Here is a 19,122-nt window from a genome sequence, read left to right as displayed (position 1 = left end):
GAGTATATGCTGACACAGCATCACAGAAATCAGAGACATGTCAATTGAGGATGTTTTCAGTTTGAGCACTCAAAATGAAAACTATTGGCTCAAAACAAATATGACTTCTGAGTGTTGGTCTACACTATAATAAGTAAAGTCATTAGAAAATCCTTCAATGAGTAAAAAACCTTCTGTTATTTACCTTGATAAAGCAATCTAATTCCATCTTGGAATCATTATGATATTCAGCCTGGAATTTGGCAGACATTTTGATGTGGATAGCCCACTTTTAGAAAAAAAAAGCACAGCATGGTTGGTAGCACTGGCTGAAACAACCATATGCTCTTGCAAGACAGCTTGGCAAGAGCAAACAATGTGGTATTTTGGACAGAATCGAGGCTGCCATGATTTACCCAATACAGGAAATTATGGAGATAAATATTTTTTTGTTGCAGAGTCGGTTGAGTTACACGTAGGTCAAACACGTTGTGTATTTTGTCTCAAGGTTTTGTTGTCAGCAAGCAAAATTACTTTTACACACTTGCCGTCATTTGTGGCCTGGTTAATAAAATTCCAAACTAGTTGGGGAAATCACATATAACCTAAACTCAGGTTTTGGTGGCAATTACAGAATTCTAGTAGGAGGGAAAGTAGGGAGGGATGCATGACCAAAATTGACACTTTGGATACATTTCATTTGCATAGATCTTAATTACTAAACAGCTAACAAACACCTCAAGATGAAATCCAATGGCGTTGCTCTTTTATTCTTTAACAGATGCTCAGTAACAACAAAAACAGAGTTTGGTAATAACGTATGGATTTCCACTGCAGGAGTTTACAAAATACAGGTTTTAAGAAGCGCAAAATAAGAAGAAATCCATGACGTCACAAAAAGCACTACAAGCAAATGATGAGCTGGGATCAGTAATCGCTATGTTGGACTAGTGTCTTTTGATAGATTTCCACACTTTTAATTAGCGTTAGTTTGAGCCAGAGTTTCTGATGGCTCCCCAGCTATGACGGATACTGCTGCAGACGGAGCAGAAGCAAACAGTGAAATTGATCATTCTCAGTACTCTAACTGGAACATTAAACATTTCCATCTGATGGGTTTCCTGATGGGTTTCCTTATGTATGGATAAAAAAAACCTGTATATTCTGCATTTATGGACTTAAATAGTTACCTGATTTAACAGTACAGTTGCACAACTTTCATTGTAAAAAATAACAGTGTACTCCAGTAACAGTTGTCCCTTTAACTGCAAAATTATGAGATTTTTTTATTTATTATTTCCTCACATCGTTTCCCTCAAGTGTTGCTGAGAATGATGGGAACAGTATAGGCTGTGGTACAGTTGTGAGCAAGGCATTAGAATCGCTTTCAGCAGAAGAAGTGGGTGATGCATCAGTCGGGCAAGAAACAAATCATCTTGATGGAATGCAACAACCGGACCAAGAGATATTTATATTATATATAATAACTCAGCTCAATGATGTTGTATGGTCGCTAAACATATTTAATAATAAAAGAGTACTCTGATTAGTCCTAGTCAACTTCACAAACAGCTTCAACATGTTTTACGATTCCTAAATTTTCCTTAAATCCATGCAGTCTTCTGCTAAAGGCATAAAAATGCAAATAAACACATTGCAAACAGGATTTTGCCTAAAAACAAGCAAACAAATGTAAATCAAGAAAAGCATATTTAAATGTACTCTGACGATCTGTGGTGAGATTCTATGCTTTCAGTGACGTCACCAAAGATATGTGCACATGCAATTCTGCGTTGGGAGAGTAGGTTGTATCATGACTACGTTTCAATTCAATAAAATTGTATTTATATAGCGCTAATTTGCAACACATCATTTCAAGGCACTTTACAAAGTGTAATTCAATCAAATCAGACAGACTGGTCAAAAAGTTTCCTCTCTAAGGAAACCCAGCAGAATACATTGAGTCTTGACAAGCAGCATTCACTCCTCCTGAAAGAGCGTAGAGCTACATGATATCAAAATTAGCAATTTGCAAAATAACAAACCAAACAGAAAAAAACACTATTGCATATTGTTCTATTGGCAACAACCAATATCTCAGGTAGGTTTAATTGATTTCACAGAAAAATCTTGCAAGTAAATTAAAAAATGTTTGACTATCATTATGTTTGACACTGAATTAGCTAAAGCACTACACATTACTAGATTCAAGAATCTTTTTAATATTTAAAAAAAACAATATTTCAATTTTGTTATGTAATACCATAATGCAATTTTGATGAGACATTGACTCAGATAACATTGCCTGTAAGATGAATTCACATGAGAATTCATCTTGTACCGCTGCGGCTTTGACCATTTGTGTCCAAACCAAAAAATGGTTCGGGCCAATCACGTTGCAGTATTGGAGTCTAAGGCGGGACATACCGGTGCAACGAAAGCAAGAGTGGCTGAGCCCACAGCCAACCCAAAATAAACATGGCAGCACAGGAGGACGCACACGTAGCTGCTGCTATCACATCTGTTTTGTAAGAATCCACAATTTCATCTTTGAAAGAAGAACAGCAAGAAGTCTATACTAGCTTACTTTCTTGTGGTTTCTCATGACGCTTGCTGCTTATGGTTTAATGTGATACCATGATTGGCTAAAACCAACCTTTGGTAGGTGGGCACTAGGTGTCCCTATGTCCAATCAGCTCATAGAGTTCTGCTGAATGTCCCTCGTTTCCCTGAAATGAATCACTAGGAACTATCCCAGATTAATAATGTGCAGAACGGAGAGTGCTACACGTTATCAGCCTGGCCAGGTTATGTCTCAGAATGCATGTAGATTACACATCACAGGCAGACACTACAAGACACAATGTTTTCATCTCAGTTAGCATGTGAGACACTGTGAATAATTCTCACCGGATATAGAACATGTGGAACCCGTGGTATGTTTGTGAACTGGACCGTTGGTTCATTTGATTCTCAGCAGGAAGTCATTTTCTCACAGAAAATAACCTGTTTTTAAGTCTATTAGTATTTGATTTAACGTTCCTAAATTGTTTATCCGATTGTAGCGGGTAAAATACTGCATTGCCCTGATGGGTGGGGTCTGTGGCAATACGTCTGGCTTTTTTCTGGACTCGTGCAGCATAAACCGTGTTTAGATCTTGTAGACGACGTCCCACAAACCACTGTGCAGACCTCACCACCCGTGCTAGATCCTTCTTAGATCTCTAGTTGTGATCGTGCCTCTAACATACAAACTTTCTCAACCACAATCCTCCTGTCAGTTCTTAGCTCATTTGTTGATCTAATAATACATTTTAGAAACCACATAAATGTACTGTATTACACCAACATATTCACTTCAAATCTAACCACAGTGTTCTTGGTAAAAAAAAAAAAACTTGTTAAACAGAGTAGCTGATATTGTTCAAGTTGCAGCATTATTCAGTTTAATGCGCAGGAAGAAGAAGCAAGGCAAAGTTTTGAGAAACTAAGCTGGTTACTGAACACCAACACTCGAGACATTTAGGGGCAAAGTAACTGACTATAGATGCTTTACAATATCGAACAGCCTCACAATAAAAGGTTTCACCATTCCCGTGACTCATGACCGGTTAGCCATGTACAAACACTCAAAATATCACATGATGAGAAACGCTGCCAGTGCAAAATACAAACTGATACCAGCAGCCTGACAAGCATTTCAGTCAATGTATTAAATGTAGTAAACGAGCGGCAGACAAGATACCATTCATCAGTCTGCTTAATCTTTATTTTTTTCTCCTTTCTTTCTCTCTAGCTCTCTCTTTCTCTGTCTTTCCCTCTTTCTTTCTAATTTGCAGCAGACTGATCTGGCAGGAATAAAGTAATTAACATGGGATGAAGAGGTCTCACTTATTTCACCACATGTACATACATCACAGTTCCCTCCCCAAGCACACGAGTGCACGCACACACATGCATGCAGAGAGAGAAAGAGAGAGAGAGAGACAAAATGGATGAGACTCTCCAGGGAGAATAAGAAATGATGAGTACTATTTCTGAGAGGAAATGGGGAAGGAGGCCAGATATAAAAAGGAGGTGAAGATATTTGGAACATTGAGAGGAGTCCTTTCTCTGCCACATTTATCAGACGGTGGCTCGGCAAATATTAACATATGGTCCAGCGTGTGCTACCACCTAGGCTAAAAATACATTACATCGTGTGGTTACAATGTATATGCCTGAAATCCTTCAAACTAGGACGGCCAGAAAGGAATAATTTGTCCTCCTGACCTGGGAAGAATATTTGCACTCGAAAAAGAATGAACAATAGCATGCAACCTGATGAGGCACTCATAATAATATTTTGTAAACCAAGTCAGGCTGTTGATATAGGGTTGGTGATAAGGTTGATATGTGTGTGCGTGTCTGTGTGTGTGATTACAGCAACACTTTGAGTAGTTAAAGCCCATTTGCATGATCTGTCATCTCTCGCTGCTTTCAGATGCTGATTTCAGCCATTACCATAACAGAGTATTGGAAATATGTTTGCACATTATTGATTTGCTGCCACTCTGCCTTGTTAAATTGTATGTGGAGCATGCAAGAGTTTACTAGGCCAGCAACTTCAAAACACACTTGAATTATTTTAATATTACTGTATAGCATAGCTGACATTTTCCTTTCTCAAAACCATTTTTCCTGAGCGCCGCAACTTCCCTAAATCGAAGACTTACCCCGACACACGTTGCCATTATCCGGTTCATAGCCTGCCTTACAGCTGCAGCTGCCAATGGGTACCATCCACTCTCCGTCTCCGTTACAGTAAAGCTTTATGGGCACGTCTACCTCCTCGGCGTTTTGAATGCAGATTCCTCTGGAGATAACCAAGGATGTTGACTCCGCTCCTGTTAGTGTCTGGATGAAAAGAAAAAAATCCAATCAAAATCAAAACACTCAGTCTCTATTGAACTGCAACGGAAAAAAATTGAGGCAAGTTTTGGATTCTGCTGCATACCTCGGGGAAAAATGCAAAGTTCTGCACGATGCTGGGACATTTCTTGTAGAATACTCTGACTGCCAAAAGGGACATGCAAGCGCCCAGATCCTGGAAAGCCAAGTAAAAGCCTTTGCCCTTGGAGAGCGGCCCGAAACCTCTAACTTCTGTGTTCACCTTCATTAGTCGACCCCCAAAGTCCACCTGGGAGAAGCTCTCATCTGCTGCAATGGTGTCTACCTGGAAGAAGTAGATGGTTCACAGACACTTGGGCTAAAGATAAGATTTTGGTGGAAGAGATGATTGGTAATGAATCCATTTCAGTGCTTTTGTGCTGAAAATGGTATTATGTGATGTTGCAAAAGAACTGATTGTGTCCACGTCAGCACTAACAGGTGATGTAAGACTAGTTATACCTTCATCACTGCAGCTGTTTGTGGGTAGGAGTAAGGATGTAATCTGTTTTTTCATGCACCAGGATGCAGATACACACAATATCGATTTGATAAGCAAACATCAAAACTGCAATATTTTAATGTTGCATTAAGACCGAATTTTGTAGGATGCAAAGTGCGACAACAGAACAGTTTATGGCGAATACATATGGCCACATACAATACATTCTGCATCAAAGTGAAAGGAAGCTACTTGGACAAGAACCATTCCACATGGAGCTTGTGTAAAAGTTAAAGGAAAAATGTCACAACACAACAAACATGAAGGATCACAAAATACAGTTCCAGCCAGAGTTCATCAGGGTAACAATGTCAGAGATGGCGATGCTAATTGCCACCAACGTTCTGCGACTATCAAGAGTTGTGGGGAGTCAGAGCTTTTACAATATGGATTTTTCAGTAATCCCACACGTTACAACACCACCGTAACAAACTGTCGGAATTACAAGCACAAAGGTTAGCCCTAACTAGTGATGCAGGGACAGCTATCCCCATGGGGTCTTATGTCAGCATGACTGCACATTTCTTATGTGAGAGCAGAAAATGTAAGTCTCATGGGTAGAAAATATAAGAGGGCAATGCTGAGCACTGCCTGTTGACCAAAACATGATGTGTGGCAAGCCACGACTTTCGCTCCCTCCAAAATCTAAGCACCAGGGGAGACATTTGTTTCAATCTTACATTATTTGTAAAAAAAACAAAAAGAAAAAAAAAAAGAAGAAAAGCATGCCCTGAATGTACACGGGGATCATGGTGGGCAGCTCATGAGCCCGCCGGGCTGCATTGAACAATGCTAACAGGTGGGGGGACCCAACCGCTACTAGGCAGGCGGACATCATGTTGTGCCCGTCTGGTGTTTTTGACTTTTGCAACATGAATGGCGCAATTTACTTCTAAAGTATTTGTCTATAGCACTTTCAGAATCAGCATTTCACATTCTTTGAGCTTACCTTTAGAAATGGAGCATTGGCCCAATACTCCACCCCTTTTATGCTCTCTGACACAGTCCTGTCCGCCTCCAGGTAGTAAAGATTGAAGGTCTCTTTGCAGGAGCCCAGGACGCTCGGTATGGAAGCGCAGTCCCGGACTGTGAAGCGGATCTCCACGTAGATGCGTTGGGCGTTCCGTCGGTCGACGTACGTGGTGAGCAGCCAGTTGTTTTGGCTTGGCTCGAACACGTTGCACACCTGGTACGTCCTGATGGTGTTAAGGTTTTCATCGTAGCCACTCACCTCCTCCCACTGGGCGATGTTTGGGTGAAGATGGGGCAATGGGGTATGAGACAGGAGGGAGCGGAGAAAGAGGCAGTGGGACAGCAAGATGATTAATGGGTTTACTAAGACTAGACACAAATTAAACTTTCTCTATCACTCCTTCCCAATTTTCTCCCACCCTCTTCCTTCCTTTCTCATAGTCTTTTTTTTCTCTGCTGTAACCTTCTCTGTGCTGCATGGGGACAGCCATTCATCACAAATAAAGCTGCTCACCTCAAACACACTCACACAGCAGACCACTGTGACCGGCTAGTTGCCGGGCTGTGTTTTAACGAAGCCACCAGATTTTAGGAAACATCAAAGGAAGAACTGTTACATTTTATTTAATTTCATTTCTTTTCTATCACACTCCTTTGCACTCATTCGCCCTGCTGTTCTGATCTTTTGGAATATATTTTCTTTCTGCCTCAGTAGTGGTTAATTGATGTCACCTTGGCACTGTAATTAAAATTTTGACTGACTCGTTAATGGAACTCTGTAAAGTGTAGTAAAAACTGCTTCCCCACGGGTGGCTGCACATACACAGACCAACGCACACACGCAGCTCAGCTGTTGCATTGTTCTTACTCCATTGGCAGGGAACGATATCCAGCCGAGCTCAGCCGTCGCCGTCCTTGTATCCATCACTGTCTCTGTCAGACAAAAAGAGAGACAGACAGGGAGAGAGGAAAAAAAAAGGTGAAAAGAATGCACACCAGAAAGAGGACAGGTATGGGTTTAATTAATAGTCTGTTCATTATTCGCCAGATTCAGCACTCCTTTGTGATGTCTGCCATTCAAACTCATAAAAGCCCACCTCGCACAGTGTCTGCAATGCATTTTGCCTCTATTCTGTTAGCACTGTGATAAAAATTTGATAAGAATCCACAATTAGGATAAGCCTTTGGGTAACACAGTACAAACAAAAGTAGAAGTGATGTAACTCAATAATGACAAACATAATCCATTTGATTCAGGCTATAGTCTAAATAGTGTACAAGGGTACTGTACAACACAGAAAAGCATGACATTTTATTTAAAAAGGTTCTAGCTGTCTAGATGACTATGAAAAATATATTTCTTTCCATCCATCCACCCATCCATCCATCCATCCATACATCCATCCAATTGCTGACCTAGATAGTAAATGGGAGTTTAAGGAGAAAGGCCACTGCTTCTTTTTTCCCCGAAATGTAAAAATGTGCAGACACGCCTTAGAAATCTCAAACTGTTTAAAGTTAAATAAGGAATTCAACCTACCCCAAGACAAACTCCAAGACAACTCTTCAATTTATAGAATAGAAAACTTTACATTTCATTAATTAATTTAATCATTTTTACACAAGCCAACCAGACAGCTAAAGTGCTTTGCAATAAAATCATAAAGATAATTGAAAAACAGATCAAATAAATGAAACAAATGAAAGAATAATAAATAGAAGTTAGAGATCTGCAATAAAATGCCACAGTGCTGCTGAGTATCGGACTCCTCTCTGAATAAAATGTCATACGTTTTGAATTTAAAAAATGAAGAATGGTGCAAGATACAGTGGAGAAAAAAAATGCATAATATATGATTCCATGAGGGAAAAGAATGGAATGTCGTTGGGAATACAGTATGACCATTGGTGTTCACTGATGCGGATGCTAAACCTGCCGAGGCTCAGATGTGACTGCAGAGTTGAATGATGTGAGTAAATTTTCTGATATAAATTAATAAAGTTCTGCAATACTCCCGGTAGATGTTGCCACATCTGTTTATATTTGTTCATCACGCCTGGCAGCAAATTATTTTTCGGCTCAGATAGTACCATCAAAATGCTATCAAGATGAAGGCTTGGTGTATATAACCTTATTTTATCATGAACAAACAGTTTTTGGTCTTTTTTATATAAGCATATTACGTGACTATATACCTTTAAGCCTGTCAAGGGATGACTGAGAGGCACCAACATAAAGAGCATTAACGTAATGAATTATTGAGCTGATAAAGTAGCTTTCGCAATATCAGCATGGTTTAAAAAAGGCTTAACTTTTGCAAAAAGACATAAGTGTCAAACGCTTGATTTTACTTCTGATTCAATTTCTTTGTTGAATTTTGATTGAGAAGTCCTAAAAACAGCACAAGTGCAAATAGAACAGTAAATGGTATTTGTTCATTTAAAAACAGGAGATTTTGGTTTAACCAATTATTTACTTCAGAGAAGGGAGTGTCGAGTGTGACATTCACCTAGTTTTAAAAAAAGGTAAATCTGAAGATCATCTGCATAACAAGGGAAAGACAAGCCGTGTTAAGTTATAATCGCTCCCTATGGTTGCAGATAGAGGGAAAAAGAAGGGATCCAATAATGGAACACTGTGGTGCCCCACATGACAGAGGACCATTGGATAAAGACACGTTATTGATAATAACTGTGAAAGAACTGTCTGTCAGTTGGGATGTAAACTATTTAAGCACTAAGCCAAAGACACCAACATAGGGACTTAAGCGAGACAGAAGGACTGAATGATCAACACTATCAAAGGCTGCCGTGAGGTCCAGTGGCACCAGGACAACAGGACACCTTACAACAATGGACCTAGCAATGTCATTATCTACTTTTAGTAAAGCAGAATTTGTGCAATGCTACAGTCTAAACCAGACTGTATTTAAAAATATATATATAATTATCTTCTAAAAATGGCTGTAGTTTGGTAAAAAAAAAAAAAAACATTTTTTCTAAAACCTTGTAAAGGAACAGCTCATAAGAAAACTACATAAAGTTAGCTTAAACCAAATTTGGCAATACAAATCAAATGCTAACAACAAATACACTGCAAAAACAGAACTAAAAATAAGCAGAATTTTCTCGAAATTAGTGCATTTCTCCTTGATCTGAGCAGGTAAATAAGATTATCTGCCAGTGGAAAGAGTATGTTTTACCCCTAAAATAAGATAATTAGATATAATGCACTTGAAATAAGTTGATGGTGATGAGTTCTTCCTATTCTAAGTGCAAAAATCTTATTACATTGGCAGATTACCTTATTTACCTGCTCAAATAAAGTACAAATACAATAATTTCAAGAAAGATTTACTCATTTTAGTTCCGTTTTTTGCAGTGTAGAATGGTTGACATTTAACTGTCACTGTTTAGCTTTTTTGGGAATAACGATGAGCCTAACAACTCTCCATTGTGAGGGGCTTATCAGTTCCAGGTTAATCAACATGTTAATCTAAATTCTAATGAGGCCTCATCAGCAGATCTATAAATCTTAGAACTCCACACTACTGCAAACCTTCCTGGATGGGAAGCAAATTGTTTTCAGCTTCAGAATAGAAGTCCAGTTGTTTTTTTGTTTTTTTTATGTCTATTTATTTTACATTTAGGGAAGTTAGTAAGTTACTTAAAACATTCCAACCAAAACACAGATAACTATAGGGGCATCTAACCTCCAGCCCCTATACTATTATTTCTAAAAGTCTTAGAGTCACATATATTTAACCATTTCCAGCAGAATATCTGTAGTATTGGGCTTGACACACACAGCGACAAATGTCAGTGACTGATGGCTTTCATCGTCGCCACGATGAAACCCAACACACAAGACATGAAAGCGACGTTAGCATTTGAAATATCGCTGTCGGATCACTTGTTTCCCAGAAAGAAACAATTGGAGGGGTTTTGATATTTCCAAATCAGTCTTTGATCAACAAGGATGAATAGTCAGAAGACTTTACTGGAACTGACTAAAATCTTGCTTTTATGTCTACTCTACAAAAGAAAAGAAAAAAAATGAGTTCATCCTACACAGAAGAGGAAACAGCACGGAGAAAAGTATAATTTTAAGGGTGCATCTCACAGCTGATCTAGATAAATGGCTGCAGTGCCATGTGTCAGCGACAAAAGTTGAAAATGTTTTACTTTCTTGTGTCGCATCGCAAGACCACGTTTGCACATCTACCTGTACAAGCTCTAAATTTCACATCCACGGATTTTGCCGCCTCATTGCACAAGTTCCATAGGAAATGAATGGAGAGGAAGCAACGTCACTCCCCCTGTGTCAAGCCCATTACAATAAGCAGAGTATATTTTGAGTGTAGGAATAAGGCAAAGAAAAAACAAACAACAAAAAAAACACATTTTCATTTTAGTCAATACCTGGACCACTTTTGCTCATAGTCCACAGTACAGATGTAATCTAAACTCCATGTGATGTAATTATCACATGCAAGTAAAACCTGTTGGTAACTGTGTTAAATACATACTATGTCTGAAAGTGCATAGCAGAATTGAGCTAATCAGGGTACCATATAATGATTTCACATCAACTCCTGAGCCAACATCATCACTCATAATTATACCCTATCAGAAAACAACAGAAAAGTTGAAAAACCAAGAAGTAATGCATAAAACATCCAAATTATAATTATTTCTACTTCAGATGGCAACACTGATTTAATATGTAATTTATGATATGCTATGATTTTCTATGGAATAGTATGGTATGTTTCAATATCACAGATTCCCCTTTTCTAATGTAAAACATTACTTTGCAACAAGTTGAACTATTTATTTCTAGCAGATGTGCTTATTTTTTAAGCATACAAAATAAAATATTAATAACATGTGTTAAAATCACCATCTGCAATAATACATATTGCTACATGCACAGACGTATTCCAGTTAAAACTTCATCCAGTATACTTCATCCATTTACATCATGTTCTACCCGCTCAAATTTTGTCATGGTCCCATGAAGGTGCATCTCTGTGATTAAACACATAATCAAAATGTATTTTTATTTCTATAACTGGTTTAACAAACTGAAACTCATCATTTACAAATAAAAGTCCTACTTTTAATTCTGCTCCAAGATGATGCCGGCGTAACCTCAGATGCACATTATCATAACTGCAAGTCTAAGCAGCAGTGTTTTTTTTACACCTCTTCTGTGTTTCTTGCGGTTTTAATAGATTAATTTGTGCAAAATTACGAGTAAAACAACGCAGCAAGACGTCACGTTAAGATGCTCCACCTGGCATAAGTTAGCTGGAAAGTTGGTAACCCTGACCCTCCAAAAAAATTGTTCTTTGTAATAAAAACATGGTGTGAAGATTCAATGACATCACACCACGAGGCAGCCTCAGGCAAACAACTCTCTCCCTCTTGCTTTATTCTTGACACATACTCCTCTTGCACTCTTTCATATAGTCACCCTTTTCCCTCATTATCTCCTCTCCTACCCCTCACATCCTTCTTATGTTTTTCCTATTCCTTACTCTGTCTCCCCATCTTCAACTCAATCTCTACTTTGAGTGTTTGTCTTGTTTGCCAGCAGCTTTTTTTTTTTGCCTGTTGATTTGTTTTTATCAATGAAAAAACTATATGTATACAGTACCTTGCAAAAGTCCTCACACCTCTTGAAGTTTTTCACATTTTGCCACATTGAACCACAAACATTGGAGCAGTTTATTGGGATTTTGCACATTACTCCACAATTAACCGGATACACGTTTTCATTTGATTTTTACAAACATAAATCTCAAAGGTGTCGCATGTAATTGTTTTCAGTCCTCTTTACACTGATAGTCATATATAATCTAGTCCACCCACATGAATAAATATAGCTGTTCTGTGAAGGTCTCAGAGGTTTGTTAGCAAATATTACAGAACCATGTATCTTGCAAACCATGAAACACAACAGATAAGTCAAGGATACAATTTTGGAGACATTAAAAGCAAAGTGAGGAAAAAAATCCCAAACTTTTAAAATCTGATGTAGTTCTGTTCCACCTATAGTTCTAACTTGTAAACAGAAAGTTGGGTTAATGGATATTCAGAGTAATTGCTCTGGTAAATTCCTGCATATTCTGGCTTTTCCATTTCAGAAAGTTCAGAAGCCTTTACCTTGAGTCAAATTATGACAACAAATTATTCTGTGAAACAACCCTGCTACGAAGCAGAGTTGTTTGGGCAAACTGAGTTTTTCCTTTCTTTTTACCTGAGATCTGCACATGGAAGTGTCAGAAAAGGCGTGTCCGTTTTTGGAGGAATCTGTATGCTGGAGAGCAAATACGCCACAGAAATCTCTGTCGGGAAAAGCTGATCAGACCAAGATGAAATGTTTTATAATTTCTGAATTAATATATTTTCAAGCATTATCATTTTTTTGCCACCGTCACTGATTTATTTCTATATTCAATAATGAGGGGACACTCTTAGTTTTGAACAATTTCTTTGAGCTGCTCTTCGGATTTTATGCCAAATGCAGCTTTTTAATAATGTAAGTTATGTAGAAAATCTTTCAGAGGCAACTGTATGTCGCGCTGTGAGGAATGTTACTGTTGCACTGTTTGATAGTCAGAGACCCACAAGATTAATAAAATAACTACACAGAATGGAATCAATACTTCTTTATCAAATTTTGAGTCTTACAACTCTAATTTTTCATTCATTTATTTTAGTTTCCATTCATATATATATCTCCCCCCCCCCCAACACCATTAGGGCTACTGCACATTTCTTCACTTACACAACGCCACCTTTACTTCAGATTAAAATATAAATATACCCTATATGATATATAAAAAGTGAGGTTGGCACAAATTATACACCGTCAAGAAAATAATTTTTAGAAGGATGGGTGAGGCCAAATTCTGGTGAAAAAGATGAATAAACATATCAGCTATTTCAATAACTCCCACCATCCCAACATTAATTGCACATCTTGATTAGGTTAGTTAGGGTTTGCTTCTTGTTTTCTGTTTGTTTATTCACATTGCAGCAGGAAAACCACCCTAAAAATACAAGCAGAGCTGCAATAAAAGTTTTTAATCAAAGCAGGTGTTCAAATGGTCTAGTTAAAGTTCATTTATAAATTAAATTAAGAGTATTTGTCTGACTCAGAAATGACTGTTCACAAAGGTTCTCCGTCCAATCTGACTAAGCCTGAGTTATTCTGCCATCAAGAATGGGCAGAAGTTACAGTCTCTAGATGTCTCTTGAAGGACCCAGTATTCAGACCGGACAAGCAGATGATATTTAAAGGAAATTTATTAATGAAAAAACGATCAGACAGAACATAAATGGGCATCCAGCCAAAAACAGCACAACAGAGCTCAAAAACCAAAATAGTCCAAAACTGATAAATGGCAAGACTAAATAATCAAAAACAGGGGACAGGCAAGCTCTAATATACAAAAATCAGATCCAGTCAGGCAACGGGCAGGCAGTCAGAAAAAACAAGACAATCGGGGGTCAGGCTGGCTCAGAACTGCAAAGGCTAATTGGGTCAGGTCTACAGGCAAACAAACAGAGTACGGGGAATGCTGGACAAGACTCACCAATAGGCATGAAAAACAATGATCTGGCAGAGTGCAGGAGACAGAGGCAGGTCTAAGTATGGGAGTGAGCAGGTGCACTGAGTGAAACTAATTAGCAGAATGGGTGGAGCTGATCAGGAAGAAGAAAGTGGCTAGAAGTAAACTGAAGCTGATTGGATGGTGACCGGTAAATGGGAGTGACAGGCAAACAGACAGGATGTTTACTGTGATGTGAAACTGGCTGACTGGCAGGTGAAAAACAGATCAACTAAAACAGTTTCAAGATAAATCAAGACAAACCCAACCTAAAAACAGAAACTAAACCTATGACAGAAATGGTTAAATGAAGAAAATCACTAAACCAAAACAGAAACTTAATCCAGAAACAAAGTAACCATAAAGACCAGACCTAAGCTAGAAAACCAAACTAAGACTAAACAGAACACAAGCAAATAATAAAAACCAGAGCTAATACTAAAGACAGGAGAGAGAATTAAATAACAAACAAACCATAACAAAACCCAAATCATGACAGTAACGACATGCTCTCAATTATCTGCAGGTGTAATTATAAGTCTTACTCATTCACATTTATGCACTACTATGTGTTAGTTTACGACAACATAGTTACTTGTAGTTGTAATGTCAATGTAAACGTGAAATAATCATACCAATACTTTTGCGCAGCACTATATAGAGCAATATGTTCCAGATAAGTCATGTAGAAGCAGGACTGATCAAGATTTTGCTTAAATCTGTTGTTTTTTTTGCCAGCAGGAACCATCTTCTGGCTTCAAAACAAACCATTAAATGCATGCTCTAAAGCAAACACCCTACAGACTGTGTGTATAATACATTTATTGAAAACTGATTGTGCCAATGTATCCATAAAGCCCTAGGGAAGCCCATATAATTTATAATTTTTTCCTTATTAGATCTTGCACGCAGCTTCAGTGTCATGACCCAGTGCAGGGTAATATGTAAACACTGACAGAACATTTTATTTTTCTTCAGTATGTCAGACATCTTGTATTATATTTTCAAATCAATGTAATAAAAAAAAGTGTTTTAAAATTTCGTAACAGGGCTTTGAAGAAACATGTCCGTAAATCTGTGATTTTTATTCTTTTTTTTTGTTTCCCTAAATGAAGATAAAAACGTGTCAGTAAAAACTGGTGAAAACACAAAGTGAGCAGTTCTCTTAGTTTACAGCAATCTTTACAGACTGGGTAGTGTGTGTGTGTGTGTGTGTGTGTGTGTGTGTGTGTGTGTGTGTGTGTGTGTGTGTGTGTGTGTGTGTGTGTGTGTGTGTGTGTGTGTGTGTGCTCGGAGGGTAGGGGAGCTGAATAAAGAAGCCTAAATCTTCCCACGTGCCTTGTAAATTTCCAGTTTAAAGAAGAAAAGAAGCCTAATCAGAACAAAACCAGACAAGTGCTGAATTTGATGGTCTGTGCTTGCCTTATTAGAGTCTACTCATCATTCTAATTAACGGCACAGAGCACACACCTCTCTGCGCATAATAGGGCATGCTCTCCGATCACCCTAATTACTTTTGACACATTGGAGGATGTGATCGCAGTGTGCCTGCCACCCCCGCAGAGGTGCAGCCCCTCAACCAGCACTACATCCTTGAATGAAGCCAGAACCCATTTTATGGCAGAAGAAACAACAGGTAAATCTATAGCATGGAATGAGGCTGTTAAATCAGTCTTGTGGCCCATGAGGGAGAAAGCAAAGTATTTCATTAGCAGATGCTGAAGTGGAAGTAAATCTACTATTCTAGCTCGTTCTCTTTCTTTCCTGTGAACGTGATGCATAAGTGCTGGAGGTCAAATAACAAGTGAGGTCAGTTCATCTTTTCCTAATTAGCCGACTGTGTTCTAACCAGATTAGTCTGCAGCTCAAACACTGCAATTAGACCTAATTTACATGGCTGTATGTGTGTTTGTGAGTGTGTATTTAGTGTCCAGAGACGCAACAGAACCAGGAACACAACAGGGGCACCCTAACATACAACAATTAGCACATCCGTTTCCACCCCTGGTAAAGAGTTATAAAAAAATCCTTAAAATGAAATACATTTATCTTTTGGCTGCAGTAGCATATATAGATGGGCCCCATTTGCTTCAACTCTTCAAATAGTAATCCTAGCTCATGATTTTAACAGGTTAAACAAAAATACTTTCTGGATAGAGCACTAGTTATAATCAATATTACCATAAGGTGGCGGTAATGAGAACAGCCTTCAACTGCAAGGCCGGCACATGATTTTGTGGTTCTACATGTTGGCGCCACCGGAAGGCGGCTGCAGTGACTCAGCACAGAACACAGCTGGACGTCTGAAAGGAAAATGTTGCAGCGTAAACATGTCTTGGCTTTTTCGTACTCCACAAAATGGTAAACCTGAGTGATGACAAACGGAAGCGCAGGAAAAATCTCGACATATATGTGGGAAATATCTTGGCTACAGGAACTACAACGAGTTTGAACGAAAAACTTAATTGTTTAATGTTTTTTTTTTGGTTTTTTATGTTGCTGTGGCACTGGTGAATTAATTGCCAGGTTTAATTACTTAATAATTGGCAAAAAGGGGAAAAGGGGCTTTAAAAATAGGCAAAACTAAACATTGCAACAACCAAAAGCCATATAAACACTAGATAAGAACTAGACAAGATCAGATCACATAACCCACAATGGGGATATGTGGGCGTGAAAGTGGCATAAACACATAGACAGTTAAACACTAGATTAGGAATGAATAACAAGCTAATTTAAAGTTAAGTTGTAAAGTTAAAGAGAATGAACTTATCAGAAAGGTAAAAAAAGAGTCTTTGGCTCCTCACAACCAGTACTGAGCATTTTTCTCATGGATAAACCTCACATTCACAAGTGTACTCTCGCAAACACCTACAGGTGCTTACAGACACTTTACTATACTCTGTCCATTGAACTTGAAATAATCCCAAAATAATATCTAATACATTTTTTTTGCATATATCTCATGCAGAGCACTATAGTGAAAGCAGTAATGCTCCGCTTGGGAAAGTAAATCTGTTGGGCTCTCTTTGGCGTTAAGATGGCAATTTTAAAGTTACTCTGCCAGATAGGATATGTAAAAAAATACAGAAAGAAAGAAAAAAAGGCAAAAAACAAAACTTAGCATAATTATTGATAATACTGCATAGACATATGGCACTAAGCAAGCTAATGACAAGACATTACTGACAAATAATAAACAAATGCTACACGGTTTTGCATTAGTATTGAAACTTTTTAGGGAAGAAAAATCCAACATTGACAAAATCATTTTATTAATTATTTTTAACTAAACCACTTGTTTCAAAATTCATGGCCCCATTTAAAAATAAACGTAACTGAATCATTCAGATCAATTTGAATTTAGATCTACACCATACTTTTTTGTATTGATCTGGTTGCTTAGGGACTTAGTATTACAAATGCATCATTTGCTATTTCAGTGGGTTAGAAATATAATATTAAACAATTCAACATATATCTTAGCTACTTTTCAAGAGGAAAAAAAACTACATAACATGACATTAAAGTCAACCAGGTGTGTTTCAATCTTCATAAATAAAAGAAATGAGCTCCTCCAAAAAAACTAATAAACTAAAGTTTTGAAGAGCCGAAACTGTGATAAAGCTGAATAGAGGATGCAGGTTTATCTCCTATTCTGTAAAAAGGAAGGGAAAGAGATTTAAAACTAAATAAATAAATAAATAAAAAACAGCAGTAGAGAAGTAAGACAACATTTCCAGTGTGAAATGCTGGTGCAAAAATGAATATACATTTTAACAAGCTGCATGTAGTATTATTCTTAATTTGATATTCTTTATTAGGATGCATTCCAAAAAAGCTTCCTCCTAAACAGAGAGGAAATCTAAATTCAAATCTGTGTTCTCGTAAAACACCAAGACTTGGAAGGGACGATGTGTGCTACATAAACTGTATAATTGTCTGCGAGAGACTGAAAGGCATAAATTATGGCTGTAAAACTGATATCCGTAGTTAAGGAAGCACAGCAAAATAACACAGACGCGCAGATATACACAAACCCAATGGACGTTAAAAGCCCTCCTGGGGAGCGAGATGTCACGGTGCCCGCAGTGAAACTCGTTGACCGATCAGCCACTCACGTGGAATGACAGCGTCACGCTAGAACAATTCAGCCAAGGGGGGACACTTTCAGATGCAGATGCACACTCAGGCAAATTAAGCATCACTCTATACAGGTTCACGCTGTCTCTCATTCAGCGTTTGCGTGTTTTGCATATATTGTAGATGCAAACTGTGCAGAACTTGTGGATATGCAGGGAAATTGTACAATGCCAGTGATGAAGCACAAGACATTTCTCAGAAAATCTAAATAAGTCTAACAAAAGCTTAGCATCTATCCCAGAGAAGCAAGGATCTGTACAGAATCACATAAAAGCAAACAAAATATAGCAGTTTACTGGGTCTCATTTTGCTCTTATCTGCACAAGTCCCCATCATCAAAATGCAGACTTCAACAAATAGCCTGCACGGTTCCTCCCAATAATCTCCACATTCAAACATCACTCTGAAGAACTGCCTAATTGGAGGACCCTGCTGTCTTAAAAGAGGCTGCTCAGCAGTTTAAAAACACACTGTATCAGCAGAAACAGAGCCGACCGTACAACTGCAGTTAAATGAAGAGCTGCATATGCAGAGAAAATTTAAATTCTGCTAGTAAAGGTTGAAACGATATCAGAAATTAAAACAGAAAATGCGATTTTAAGATATTTTCAACTGATTTTACACTGTGTGATTTGTGACCTTTTAAATGTTGATTTTCTGTGACTTGGCTAAACTGGTGCTTAACTAAACGTTCTATGTGTTTTTAAGACGTTTTTGGGTTAACAGTTCCTTTATGCTGTAGTTTATCCATCCATCCAACCCAGACAATGTGTTGCATCTAAAGGTTCACCAATAAAGGCAGGAATCCTCCGCAGGAGCAGGCTGGATCTGGCGATGCTGAGAGCTCGCCGCTCACTGCGGAGGTATCAGGAAGGATTGCAAAGTCAAAGTCCAGGAAAACGGGCTTAGATCATACACAGGAGGTCTGGGATGATATGGGCAAACCGATCCGATGGGCTGGGCAAGGCTCGTAGT

General features: G+C 38.2%; 1 protein-coding gene across 1 annotated transcript in view; it reads right to left on the bottom strand.

The window, feature by feature from the left end:
• Positions 1–19,122, bottom strand: part of LOC105936962 (ephrin type-B receptor 1) — a 131,775-nt gene that overhangs the window by 65,483 nt on the left and 47,170 nt on the right. Inside the window, exons 2-5 of the mRNA XM_012878041.3 lie at positions 7,251–7,315; positions 6,360–6,650; positions 4,976–5,194; positions 4,695–4,875 (exon numbers count right to left, since the gene is read on the bottom strand). Of these exons, the coding sequence (XP_012733495.2) occupies positions 4,695–4,875; positions 4,976–5,194; positions 6,360–6,650; positions 7,251–7,315 (756 nt within the window). The remainder of the gene's footprint in view (positions 1–4,694; positions 4,876–4,975; positions 5,195–6,359; positions 6,651–7,250; positions 7,316–19,122) is intronic.

The sequence above is a fragment of the Fundulus heteroclitus genome, chromosome 9 (genome assembly GCF_011125445.2).
Source record: "Fundulus heteroclitus isolate FHET01 chromosome 9, MU-UCD_Fhet_4.1, whole genome shotgun sequence".
Taxonomy (NCBI): domain Eukaryota; kingdom Metazoa; phylum Chordata; class Actinopteri; order Cyprinodontiformes; family Fundulidae; genus Fundulus; species Fundulus heteroclitus.
This window is presented reverse-complemented; position numbering and strand designations above follow the sequence as displayed.